At 41.6% G+C, this 12,966-nt stretch overlaps 1 protein-coding gene across 2 annotated transcripts in view; it reads right to left on the reverse strand.

Annotated features, from left to right (window-relative positions):
* Positions 1 to 12,966, reverse strand: part of DNAH9 (dynein axonemal heavy chain 9) — a 336,893-nt gene that overhangs the window by 49,589 nt on the left and 274,338 nt on the right. For both annotated transcript variants that reach the window (XM_072821109.1, XM_072821108.1), the window contains 2 exons: positions 10,732 to 10,925; positions 8,798 to 8,946 (listed from right to left, as the gene is read on the reverse strand). In XM_072821109.1, coding sequence (XP_072677210.1) covers positions 8,798 to 8,946; positions 10,732 to 10,925 — 343 coding nt within the window. The remainder of the gene's footprint in view (positions 1 to 8,797; positions 8,947 to 10,731; positions 10,926 to 12,966) is intronic.

A 12,966-nucleotide genomic window follows, 5' to 3' on the forward strand; every position in this document is an offset into this window, starting at 1 on the left:
AACTCTATTCACTCTGTTACCCATTCCCTGTGGCTGCACCAGGACTTCACTATCATGGAGAACTGTCCCCCGTCAGACGCATTCTTCATTCACATCTACTCCTATCCCTTTCTACTTTCCAGGCTGTTCACTCTGTTTCTCGCTCCTTACCTGTTATTCTACCTGTGAAATGTCCAGTCCATTGGCTCTTCTATTTTTTCTAATCTTCACTTTTACTTCTTTCTTATTTTAATATGGATTCAAGAATCCTTAATCTTAATGCTGATCTTACAAAATCCTCAACTCCGGCGCCCTTTCTACTTCTGCACCACCCAACGTTTGCTGAAGTCTCCATCTTGGATGAATTAACAAGAGAGGATGGGAAAGAAACATTCAGTGAATTGGAACCACCCCAAGTTCATGATTCGCACCCTCAGCGCTGTTTGGCAATCTTTCCGTATGCCCAGAAGTTGGCTGTACTGCCCATTCCCTTCTTCTTTTAAATTTCTCAGGAGGTCCCACCCTACTTACTCCCAGCAGCTTTCTTCACTCCTTGGGAAACATATGCCATGAAGCGGGAACCCCTTCAATTCCTTACCATTTTATCTGCATGCCTGCACATCCTCATCTCAATGGAAGAGGTGTCCTCCCTCTGCCTTTCACTCTTCTGTTCCCTAAATCCCATCTCTCTTGTATCATCAACCTTTATCTCCTTATTCACTCTCCCACTCCCTGGCACATGAACAAATGAGTCTCTCCCAATAGGAAAAGTAATATTTCACACCAATCTTGAAGCTGTTCACCAAGACTGCACTTTCTCCAAACCTAACCAAGATCCAATGGACTGTTGAAGAACAGAGAATAGGACCAGGAACAATGAGAAAGAGGCTGCATGCAAAGTGTTGATAATCTGACCACAGGAACACTAAATTGAAAACTGTTCCTTTGGACACACCGGGTAGCAGGTTTGCAAAAAAAATCTAAGTGAGTGGGGCATCTGGGTGGCTCAGTGGTTGAGCGTCTGCTTTTGGCTAGGTTGTGATCCCAGGGTCCTGGGATTGAATCCTGCATCGGGCCCAGGGAGCCTGCTTCTCCCTCTGTCTGTGTCTCTGCCTCTCTCTCTATGTCTCTCATGAGTGAATGAATGAATGAATGAATGAATAAGGAAATAATCTTTAAAAGAAATTTAAGTGAGCTCATAGTCCTGACCAGTACTTTGGAGAGAGAAAAAGGAAGGAGTGGAAGGCAAAGGTGGTAGATATGGCTTCTTCTTGATCACAACATGGAAATGACAGAATTATTTGTTAAAGCCAGATAACTGAACAAAGGAAGAAAGAGACAGAGCAAGATCAGGCTAGAGTCAAGTGAAAGACCAGAGAAGATCCCTGTGAGTTTGGGTGGAAAGGGGAGTCCTGGTTTGGGAAGGCCAAGGATGAAGCTGTGCTTCGAAAGGACACAAAAAAAGGAGTAAGCTGAACTGCCCTCAAAGATCAGAGGAATTATCATCTTCTTTCGAATGCCACACAATTCTACTGTACTTTTAACATTTCAAAGCCTTTTCACGTCCGAGACTTCATTTCTATCCTACAGGAGCCCTAGGAAGCAGGTATTATGGGTGATTGGGAAAAAAATGGATGATTGCTTTTAAAAGAAGCAAAGACGAGAATAAATGTGCAAATAAGGGAGTATGGCTCATTCAGGAAGGAGGTGATGAGGAAAGAGAGAAGGAGGGCTACATTAAAGCACTTAAAGGGATTAATCTGAGAAGGGAAGATGGAAAGTGTGGGGAGGGGGTGGATGGTGCTAGGTTTTGTGTTAAAACAGAAGCCAAGGAGAGTGGATGGAGCTTCCTCTTGCTCCCTGCCTTCTCCTCCTCCTCCTCCTCCAAAATTGTTGAAGAAGGGAAATCCTGAAGGAGACTAAGAGACACAAAGGTGCCAGAAAAGCAGAGATTCTTGATCAAGGGTCAGTGGATGAGCTTTAAGGACTAGAGAACTCCTAGGATCTTAGACAGAACTTTGTGGGTTCACTGCATCTGGGTTGGGGGGTGTTGGTGGAATGAAGATGAAGCAACAAATCTTTCATTTGACTCGCAGGTAGGTAGATAGGTTGATTCATTCATTCATTTGGCTCCACGCCCAGCTTAGATTCCATCACGGGGCTCGAACTCACAACCCTGAGATCAAGACCTGACCTGATATCAAGTCAGGTGCTTAACCGACTGACCCACCCAGGTACTTCTGACTCTCAGGTTTTAAAACCCTACTCAATATTAAGAACTGCATGTTGAAAATTAAGGATAAAGAAATGAAGGGGTTAACATAAATCACAAACTAAAAAATGGGACAGCCACGCTTTGTAAGAGTCTACGTGGAGTAAAACAGTGAACTGCCTGATACACAGACTCTGCCCAAGCATAGAGACAGTAATTTTAGTTAATAAGTTGGTGCTTGGGAGAGAGGGGAAAGTGTGAGTCAGTCATGTAGATTCCAGACTTGAGAAGAGGAGCCCATCAGGCAATCTGATTTGATTCAAGATGCAGAAAGCATGGCTGTCACCAGAGTATATGTTCTAAATGGGCAAATTAGAAAATAAATCAAGCCATCAAGAAGGCAAGAAGGAAGGGAAGGGAGAAAAGGAGGCACAGGTGCCTAAGTAATCTGTAGTTGATGAACAGCCATATTACCTTTGGTAAGGAAATATGTGTTAAGATTAATAATGTATTCAGAGACAAATAACCAATATAGATCAGGGAAGGGTCAGCATCCCTGAAATGACAGAAAGCCTTAAAGTACATGATGGAATAGATGGAGGTCAATTGGCAAAGAACAGCAGGAAATTGCTCATAAACAGTGTATATGAAAGCTTCCAAAAAGGAAGACACTGAATCAAAATGAGGGAACTAGATTTTGCCAACATGAAAGGAATAAAACCTTTGGAAGATGGGAGGAATATAGAACTCTATAAAAGGGTGAAAATCAGGAAAAACTCAGCTACGACAATTTTTAAGATGTTCATTTGTTAATTCACTCAACAAATATTTCCTGAGCACCTTTTCTCTGCTAGTTATGCTTCTGGGTACTGATTAAAAAAATGATAAGGACACGGTCCTTGACCTGAAGGACCTTAGTGACAAGCAGGTATGCAAGTATAAGTTAAATTATGAAAGAAGTATTTAATTAGAAGTGTATGGAATGCTCTGAGGCACATACATGTATAAGAGGGAACCAATGGTCTTACAGGGAGAAGGTCAGGAGAGGCTGGTACCCACAGGATGAGCAGGTCCTGGACTCTCGAATCATTGGGGGGAAATATTTCAGATCAAAGAAATCTCTTGTGAAAATGCCCTAGGTCAGGGAGGCTCATGGTGTGGCTGAGGATCTAAAGGGACTATGTGGCTTGAGTAGAGTGAGTGTGGGAGAAGCTAAGATCCAAGGCTTGGCAGAAAGGCCAGGTCATGTAGGCTACATAGATCATGTCAGTGGTACTGGACTTTACCTTAAGAACAATGGGAAGCCACTAGACAGTTTTAAGTAGGAGAGTGATACAACTGGATTTGAGATTTAGCAAGATGTTTTGGGTGCAGAGTGGCAAAAGAATGCAGGTAGGGGGAGAAAATTGGGAAGTTGGGAGGCTACTGTGTCAGTCCAAATGAGATCACAGTGACTTACACCAGGGAGGCAACAATGCAGATAGAAACAACGAGACCAAAAAAAAAAAAAAAAAAAAAAAAAAAAAAAAAAAAAAAAAAAGAAACAACGAGACCAATCTGAAATGGATTTAGAAGGCAGAATTAATAGGACTAAATGTGGTGGGTGATAAAGGGAGGGTCTAAAGTTATTGATTCCAAGGTTTCAGGGATGAGCAACTTGGTGAATGGTAGAGGTAATTACCAAGAATAATAGAGCAAAAATTTCCGGAGATAAAGATATACCTTTTCCACTTAAAATGGCATGGTGAGTGCTGAGCAGATGTTCATTTATTTGTTAACTAACTCAACAAAGACCCACACCAACCAAACACAGCTCATGGTATTTCAGAACACAAGGTAGAGAGATGATCCTAAAGTTTCCAGATAACCAAAAAAGGAGGGAAAAACAGCATCCTACTGGCATGTGACCTCAACCCAACATGGCTTCTTGAAGACAGCCAAGCAATGTGGGCACATCCTGAGTAAAAACCATTTTGCACCTAGCAAAACTACTGAAAAAGTAGATGGGCAAAATTAAAACCCTTTTAGACACCCAAGGATTCAGAAATTCTACTTCCCATCATTCTTTTCTGGTGGTGCATGCTAGCAAAACTAGGGTGAAAATTGAAGATAAGAGACATAGGATCCAAAAATGATACTACTTAACTAGAATATAAAGAAAGCCCCAAGATGGCTAACGTGAAATTTATCTATTTCAGAGCAGAACATAAGTGGACTCTAGGTAGAACATTTTCAAGAAGGATAAAGTAGGTCCTAGTCAATACATACAATAAATAAGAAATGTGAAATATTAGTGATAATGGCAGAGGAGGCATTCATTTCTTCTCCCAAGAACAAGGAAAAGACATTCAGAAACTCCAGGAAAAACTAAAAGCTACATAAGAAAATCATTATCTAAATATGAAGCACAAAAAAAAATTAAAAAAAATAAATATGAAGCACACTGAAATTTGATATGACTTTGAAACTCCATACTGAGAACATTCTTCTTTATGAGAACATTCTTCTTTGAGAGACTCCTGAAGATAAAGACATTGGATCCATGAAGAAGGAAATGTAACCCTAGCATATTTATTTGCCTTTTCGGTGACTATAAGTGTATATCAATTATGACATAAATGCTATTGGTTTTCAAATATAGTTAACTTGTAGACTAGGCATGAATAAAATTAATGACAACAGAATAGAATGAATATATATTTATCCTTGCCTATGGAAAAAGTAAAGCACAGGTGATGCAAGTTGGAAAACTGAAGTCTCAGCTTACAGAGGGTGATGTCAAGTGAAATGATCTAGAATTCACAAAATAAAAAATGAAGTTTCACTAACACTGTTTAAGTTAACATAGCCAATAGAGGAAGTAAACCTTTTTTAAAGTTTTATTTACTTATTTATTTGTGAGAGAGAGAAAGCGCATGAGAGAGTTTGAGGGGAGGAGTAGAAGGAGAAGCAGGCTCCCCACTGAGCAGGGAGACCAACCTGGACTTGATCCCAGGATCATGACCTGAGCCAAAGGCAGATGCTTAACTGACTAAGCCACCCAGGTGCTTCTGCAAGGTTAGTTTAACTTCCAAAAATCAATTAATGTAATATGTCAACAGAATAAAGGACAAGATGATATCATCTCAATGGATACAGAAAAAGCATTTGACAAAATCCAACACCTTTTCATGATAAAGAAAAAAAAATTCAACAAACTAGAAGGCAACCTGGTGAAGGCAACCTGATTAATCTGATGAAGGGTAGCTATAAAAAACCCACAGCCAACATCACATTTAACAGTGAAGACTGAATGATTTTCCTCAAATATCTAGAACAGGCCAAGGATGTCCAAGATTGCCATTTCTACTTAGTAATGTGCTGGAAATTTTAGCCAGGTCAATTAGGCAAGAAAAAGAAAGAAAAAGGCACCCATACCAGAAAGGAAGAAGTGAAACTATTCATAGATCACATAAACTTGTATCTGCAAAAAACCTAAGGGATTTATGAAAATTATTGGAATAAACAAGTTCAGCAAGGTTGCAGGATAGAAGATCAATATACAAAAATATACAAAAATCACTAGGAGTGACTATTCCAAAAATGAAATGAAGGAAAGAATCCCACTTACAACAGAATCAAAAAGAACAAACCTCTCAGGAATAAATTTAAAGAAATGCAAGGGGATTAAGAGAACGCTTACTGTGATGAGCACTAAGCACTGTATAGAAATGCTGAATTGCTGTATTGTACACTTGAAACTAACATAACCCTGTATGTTAATCATACTTCAATTGAGAAAAAAGAAATGCAATACTTGTACACCCCAAACTATAAAATATCAATAAAAGAAACTAAAGAGATTAATAAATGGGAAGACATTTTATGCTGATGGATCAAAAGACTTAATACTGTTAAGATAATACTTCCTAGATTGATTTACAAGGAATATTATCCAGCCATAAAAAGGAATGACAATGATATATGCTACAGCTATAACATGGATGAACCTTGAAAATATGTTTTTTTAAGGATTTTATTTATTTGTTCGTGAGAGACACACAGAGAGAGGCAGAGACACAGGCAGAGAGAGAAGCAGTCTCCTTGCGGGGACCTGATGTGGGACTTGATCCCAGGACCCCAGGATCACGCCCTGAGCCGAAGGCAGATGCTCAACCACTGAGCCACCCAGGTGCCCCGAAACTTGAAAGTATTATGCTAAATGAAACATCAATGAAAGACCCTATAATATATGATTTTATTTATAGGAAGTGTCCAGAACAGGCAAATCTTTAGAGACAAAAAGTAAATTGGTGGTGGGTCAGGGAGGACACAGGATGGCATAGGAAATCTAGTTTTTTTGTTTTTGTTTTTTTCTGGGTTTTTTTTGGTGGTGCAGGGGTAGAGGGTGGGACTCAGAGAGACACAAATCTGCTAAAATTAGTTTGTGGTGGTAGTCACATAGCCCTGTGAAAATATTAGCAAGCTTTGAATCATGTACTTGAAATGGGTAAATTATATTGAATATGAATTACATCTCAATAAAGCTGTTAAAAAATGTGGCAGAAAGTAGACAGTCTTAGTGGGCGGTAATGGGGGTTAAATTCTTATTTTTTTATATCAGGGAATATAAATAGTTATCTAGAATTGAAAAATTTAAAACTAGTGATACAAAGGGCGCCTGGGTGGTATAGCTGGTTAGGCGTCCTATTTTTGGTTTCAGCTCATGACCGGAGGGTTGTAAGATGGAGCCCAGCATCAGGCTCCGTGCTAGGCATGAAGTTGGTTTGAGATTCTCTGCCCTCCCCCAATTGCTCATGCATGCTCTCTCTCTCTCTAGAGTAAATAAATCTTAAAAAAAAAAAAAAAACTAGTGATAATAAGATTAGTAGGAAATAGAGAAGCAACTACCAGGACTAAATTCAGAAATTGGCAAAAACAACCCTCCAAAACCCAAAGAACAAATGTCTGGAAAGGGGATAGGTTGGGAGGGTGCAGCTGGGCCAAGAACTGTTGCTTCTCATTTATAATTATTATCCATATTTTAAAAATATGCAAGTGTCACTTGAAATTACTAGGAGACTACAAAAATATACATAAAATTAGTAAAGAAGATAATTCTTTCCCCCCTATAGATCTTATCCCTTCTTTCTTTTCTTTTTCTTTTTCTTTTTTTTTTTTTTTAAAGAGTGTGGAGCCCCGCATGGGGCTCAATCTCATGACCCTGAGGTCAGGACCTGAGCCAAAACCAAGAGCCGTGGGCTTAAATGACTGAGACACCCAGGTGCCCTAATCTTATCCATTCTTTAGGACTGACTCAGCTCATCTCAACTACCCCCCAAGCACTAGGCACAGGCTGTGGAGTCCTTCCACTGCATAATGGAGAGACTGCTCTTAGAGCTGTATTACCTGGGTTGGGCTCTAACCCATCAGGTCTTTTTTCTTTCTTTCTTTCTTTCTTTCTTTCTTTCTTTCTTTCTTTCTTTCTTTCTTTCTTTCTTTCTTTTTTACCCATCAGGTCTTTATGTAACTTTGCAAAATGTCATTTTGCCAGTGTTATAAGTTTTGATTAGCCATTCATTCGCTCATTCCTCCATTTAATGTCTATATTTCTTGAGTACCCATCCCAGAGCTAGGAACTGGGGATACTCTGATAAAAAGATACCTGATTCCAAGGAAGCTCTCACTCTCTTAAGAAGACACAGTAGTCACTAGACAATTACAAAGTGATGGACATAAAGAAGGGCATTCTAGGAGCACATGGGAGAGGAGCCTAGAATCTTGGAGGTCAACAGGGCTTCCTGGATGTGGTGACACTGAAATCGGTATCTGAAGGATGAATAGAGGCTAGCCTGGTGAAGGGGATTCAGGAGGAGACATAGCAGGCTTGGGAGAATGGTTGCCATTTAGAAGGCAAAAGAGAGGATTAGGGGAATATAGGCAGAATAATAGACCCCCAAAGACGTCCATGTCTTACCCTTGGGACTTGTGAACATATGACTTTACAGGGCAAAGGGGACTCTGCAATGTGAGTAAATATAGGGCCTCAAGATGGGGACGTTATCCTGGATTATCTCAGTGTGCCCAATATAATCACAGGAGTCTTTCTAAGAAAAGAGGGAGGCAATAAGACCCATTTATGATTTCTTATCTCCAGAACGGTACAATACCAAGTTTGTGTTCTTTCAAGCCTCCAGATTTGTGGTAAACCATAATAATGGAAAGAAGGCTGGAGAAATAGGGAGGGGCGGGAGGATGAAGGTCCCTGTGAGACACAGTAAGGAGTTTGGACTTTATTTTTAGGGCAGTAGGAGCCTTGAAAGGTCATACTTGTGTTTCAGAAAGATCGCTTCAGCCAAAGTAAGGGGGAGAGGGTGGGTGGGCAGGCAGGTGGCAGGACAAGGTCTCCTCATGAATGTGCGAGTGTGGACTCTTCCCTGTACCCCTCTGAATGGTCCTTTCTCTGATGATGATCCCTGGTGTTGGTTCAGCAATGACCCTGACTTCTCTATGTCAGTAAATACCAAGCCCTGCATGCTGAACTTTGACCCAAGAAAAGAGAGACCAATGGACACAAAGAGTGACCATTCATGGTGCAGTCTCAGCTCCCAGAGGAATTTTTCTCACCGTGATTTTCCACATCCTTCAGGGGGTCCACCCCTGGAGACAGGATAAAAAACATGGGTGTGGCTGGTCCTGATTCCTCAAACGAGGTCACAAAGTCTGGTGCTCTTCCTGCCACATATTTGCTACCCAACTTCTCCTCAACAAAATCTCTGTGGGAAAAGTACATGCACATGTATCAATCACAAAACCACAACGCTTGAGAAATGGGGGCCTACAGAGATGGAGGGATGCACTCAAGGTCATGGCCTTGGTAGGTAGTTACAGAGCTGGGGCCAACTTCCGTTCCTGGGTTGTTAGGTCCACACTTAGCACCTGTGTCACTAATGCTGGCCTGCTGTCCTAGGTCAGGGGTCGTTCTGAATCCCCATCCAACTATGCCACTCCTCTGTGAAGCCTGCGTGTCCTGTCACATGACCATCATCCACCAGAAGAATGCCAGGATCAATGCTTTCTGAAAGTGCGCAGGCAGCTAAATCCTCCATGCTCCATATCCCTGTGGTGTTCCTTCCCTACTCAGGATTTAAGGCCTCCTGCCCTCCTATGCTCTCGCACCCTCATATTCATCTTATCCCACTTACCAACGTTCCTTTCCAAACTCTTCCATCTTCCATGTTATGCCAACTTTGCAGCTGCAACCTCTTATTGATCACCTGGCCCAACTCTTGGCTCTAACTCTTCCCCAAGGACACAGTTCTCTCTGTTATCTCTTCAGCTGATTTTTGGTATTTTTTAAAAAATCATCCCTTTACTCAGGGTGCTTGGGTAGCTCCATTAAACATCTGATTCTTAATTTTGGCTCAAGTAATGTTCTCTTAAGATTTTCTCTCTTCCCCTCTCCCTCTGCCTCTTACCTCCTTTCCTGCATGCACTCTCTCTCAAAAAAATTAAAATAAATAAAATATAACCATCCCCTTACTTTCTTTCACTTCTTTCCTATCCAGTATAGACTCCTATCCAGTAACCTTAAAAAAATGAAAAACAACTTCTTAAGGGACAGCTGACATGCCATAAAACCTATTTTAAGTATACTTTTCAATAATTTTTGATAAATTTACTGAATTGCACAGCCTTCACCATAATCTGGTTTCAGAACACTTTCATCATGCCAATCAGATTACTCCTGCCTACTTCAAGAATTCCTGTTCCTACCATCCAGCCCCAGGCAGTGACTAATCTGCTCTGTCTCTACAGATTGTATGACCTATGACTTCCAGTTATTATCTCCCCAATATCTTCCTCTCCCCTTGCTTAACTCCTGCCCCCACATGCCAACTTGAACTGAGCTATGCTCTGGACCAACTTAACTCTAAATCTACACTTGGGCTGTTGATGTTGCTGTGGAGAACCATCCTATGGTGAAGACTGGTACCATTATAAACACAGGATCTTAACTAGGTGGGATCTGGTTGGCCTTCTCTCCCACTTGTCACAGATTCTATTTAAAACTCTGCATTTTCCTCCAGTCTCCAACCCTGCCACCTCCTCTTGCACATGGCACAAGATGACCATGCTTCCTCAGAGAAAATAGAAGTCATCACATAAAGTCCTCCTCAATTTTCTGTCATCCTTTTACCACCTCAGCTATAGCCACAGCTCTTTCTCTCTCCTTTCTTTGTGGTTGGAGAGATGTTATTCCTCCTATGGATGACCCTTCCATTCATTATCTGGGTACCATCATCTCCCACCACTTCAGGTGTGACCAGCATCCTTCTCAATGCTGATATCGATGAGCACTTTTCCCCCAAATCATCTACTTAGATACTAAGAAAATACATGACAAACACAGAGCAATAGGCCTTATGGGATTTGTGATGTTGGTACAAATGCTCCTGTTACTATGAACACATGATCTTTGAGCTCAGTTCTGCTAATCAGGCCATGCTGAGACTGCCCCATGCACACTCAGGGGCTCCCCACTATCCTGTGTCCCGTACCGAATGGCGTAGGTCATCCGGTCTGATCGCATGGCTCTCATCATGCAGAGGCGCTGCAGGGCTGTCTTGTTCTTCCACTCCTGTGGAAACTTCTCCTTCTCAGGACATTCCGATTCCACAAACTTTTTCCAGCTCTTGGCAGATCCCTCAATGTCCCGATCCAGGTTATAGAACCCTTCCATTGATGAAAGTGCCTGAGAAATTTTAGAGAATCTTGTTTTGAAATGGAGTTTATCCAGAAAGCTATCATTTTCATTGCATTTGGTGGGGGGGGGGGTGTTCAAGGAACAAGATAACAGTATGGATAGGATTCTGTCTCCTTCATACTCTTGTCTGGAATCTTGGATCTTTCCCCCAGCTAAATTCAAGGAAGTAGAAGGGTATTGATTGTTACCTTCAGCAAATTGCACCACTAATGTGCAAGATTTAGCAAATAAAGTGTTTAGATTATTAGTAGCAGCAGAAATTGAGCAGCACCTGCCTGCAGGGCATTGAATGGAAGGAGGGACAAGAAGGGTTGCCATGAATTTTCTGGTCATGGAGCCCAGACATTTTAAATCTCTGACTCCTTCCTTTCATCTCAGTACTCATTCTGCTGGCAACTCCTGTCAAGATCTCTCTCGAGGTGTCCTTAGAATCATTGACTTTGTGTTAATGCCAATGCTAAAATTTACATGAGTTGCCTGTTTCCAGAAGAATAAAGCCCAAATGCATAACTTAGTAATCAGATGTCTTCATTTAGGAATTCCTTCCAAACCAGCCAATGAATCGGGTATCTTGCTTCCCTTCTACTCTGTCCAAGAGCATCTGTGGCCAATCCTAGAACTGTGCCAGACTCAATTCTAATTCAGCTCTGGGTTTGTGCTGCTTTCACCATCAAGAGGTCCTCATTCTTTCTTCCCCCAAATTCCACTCCTTCCTTTTCTTGTACTGGTCATTAGTATGTGTTAAGGCCCCAGAGGGTGTTAGAGTCCTGTTCATAATCAGCACCCTCTCTCAGGCTCATCCTCTTTAGCCTAGAATACAGAGCCTTCCCATCCTCCTTGTGGGCTACTTGGAACTATTTATAGAGTGGATCTCTTTAATAAAGGGTCTGACTCAATTTTTAGATGTTTGATTGCTGACAGCTTTAAAGTTTTATCCTTCTCTCTTCCTTTTCTGTTCCACATCTAGGCAAGCTGATAAATGAGTGTTGGCACTCCCTCCTCTGGTGCTGGAGGAAAGTTGTACCATGCAAGCCCTTGGGAATACTCACCCTGGCCCCAAACTTATACTACCAAAAAACTCCAAGGTGGTCTCCTTCCCTGGCTCTCTCAAGCGATTTTTAGACTGCTTGGGAGCTCCCTTGCTTTCTTGGAAAGACTCATTATGTGAGTAATAAACCTTTAATATTCTCTTGGTATGTGTGGCATCATCAATCTTGACATCAGAACTAAATTTTAATGGGGGTTCATCCCATCGCCTGTCTTCAGAATGCTCGCATAAACATTAGTCACTTGGACATGTACCTGCAATCTCTCCATTACTACTCAACTCTGCTTGAGTGTTTGGTCTCTTCAATGAGATGAAAAGCTAGACTATGTCCAAAGCACCTACCACAGTGCCATGAATTTTAAGTATCCTAATAGATTCTTGTTATTTGAATTCATCCATCCATCCATCCATCCATCCATCCATCCATTCATTCATTCATTCAACATTTATTGAATGTCTACTACATGCCAGGTACTTGGCAATACAAATGAAAACCAAAAAAGACACATGCTTTCAAGGTGCTAGCAATCCTAAGTTAAGGAGAAAGAGGAGATGAGGGAGGCCTTAGTGGGTATGTAGAATTCTGCTGGGCAGAGACAGAGGTAAAGAGAAGGGAAGGGCATTTTGTAGGGTGGGATCAACAAGAGTTGAAGTCTGGAAAGAGAAGAGTGTAGGACATGCCAGAGAGCAGTGTGACTGTAGGAGAGGAGTCCTCCGGGTAAACAGGGGCAGAGAGAATTGGTGAAGGACACATCCTTAACCTGGCTTGCCTAGGCTCGTTTCCCATGTGGATGAACCCATGTCTTGCCTTTACTTGCTCTTTCACAAGAAGTCCATGGCCCCCCAACTTCACTCTGGCCACTTTGCAAAGGATATGCATCACTCCTACTGAGAAGTGGGGAGGAGCCGGATGTAGGATGGAGGAGCGAGTGCCAAGAGTTGAAGGTTCTGGTCTCTGCACCCCCTCTTAGGAGCCTCTTG

Source organism: Canis lupus, chromosome 3, assembly GCF_048164855.1.
Source record: "Canis lupus baileyi chromosome 3, mCanLup2.hap1, whole genome shotgun sequence".
Classification (NCBI taxonomy): domain Eukaryota; kingdom Metazoa; phylum Chordata; class Mammalia; order Carnivora; family Canidae; genus Canis; species Canis lupus.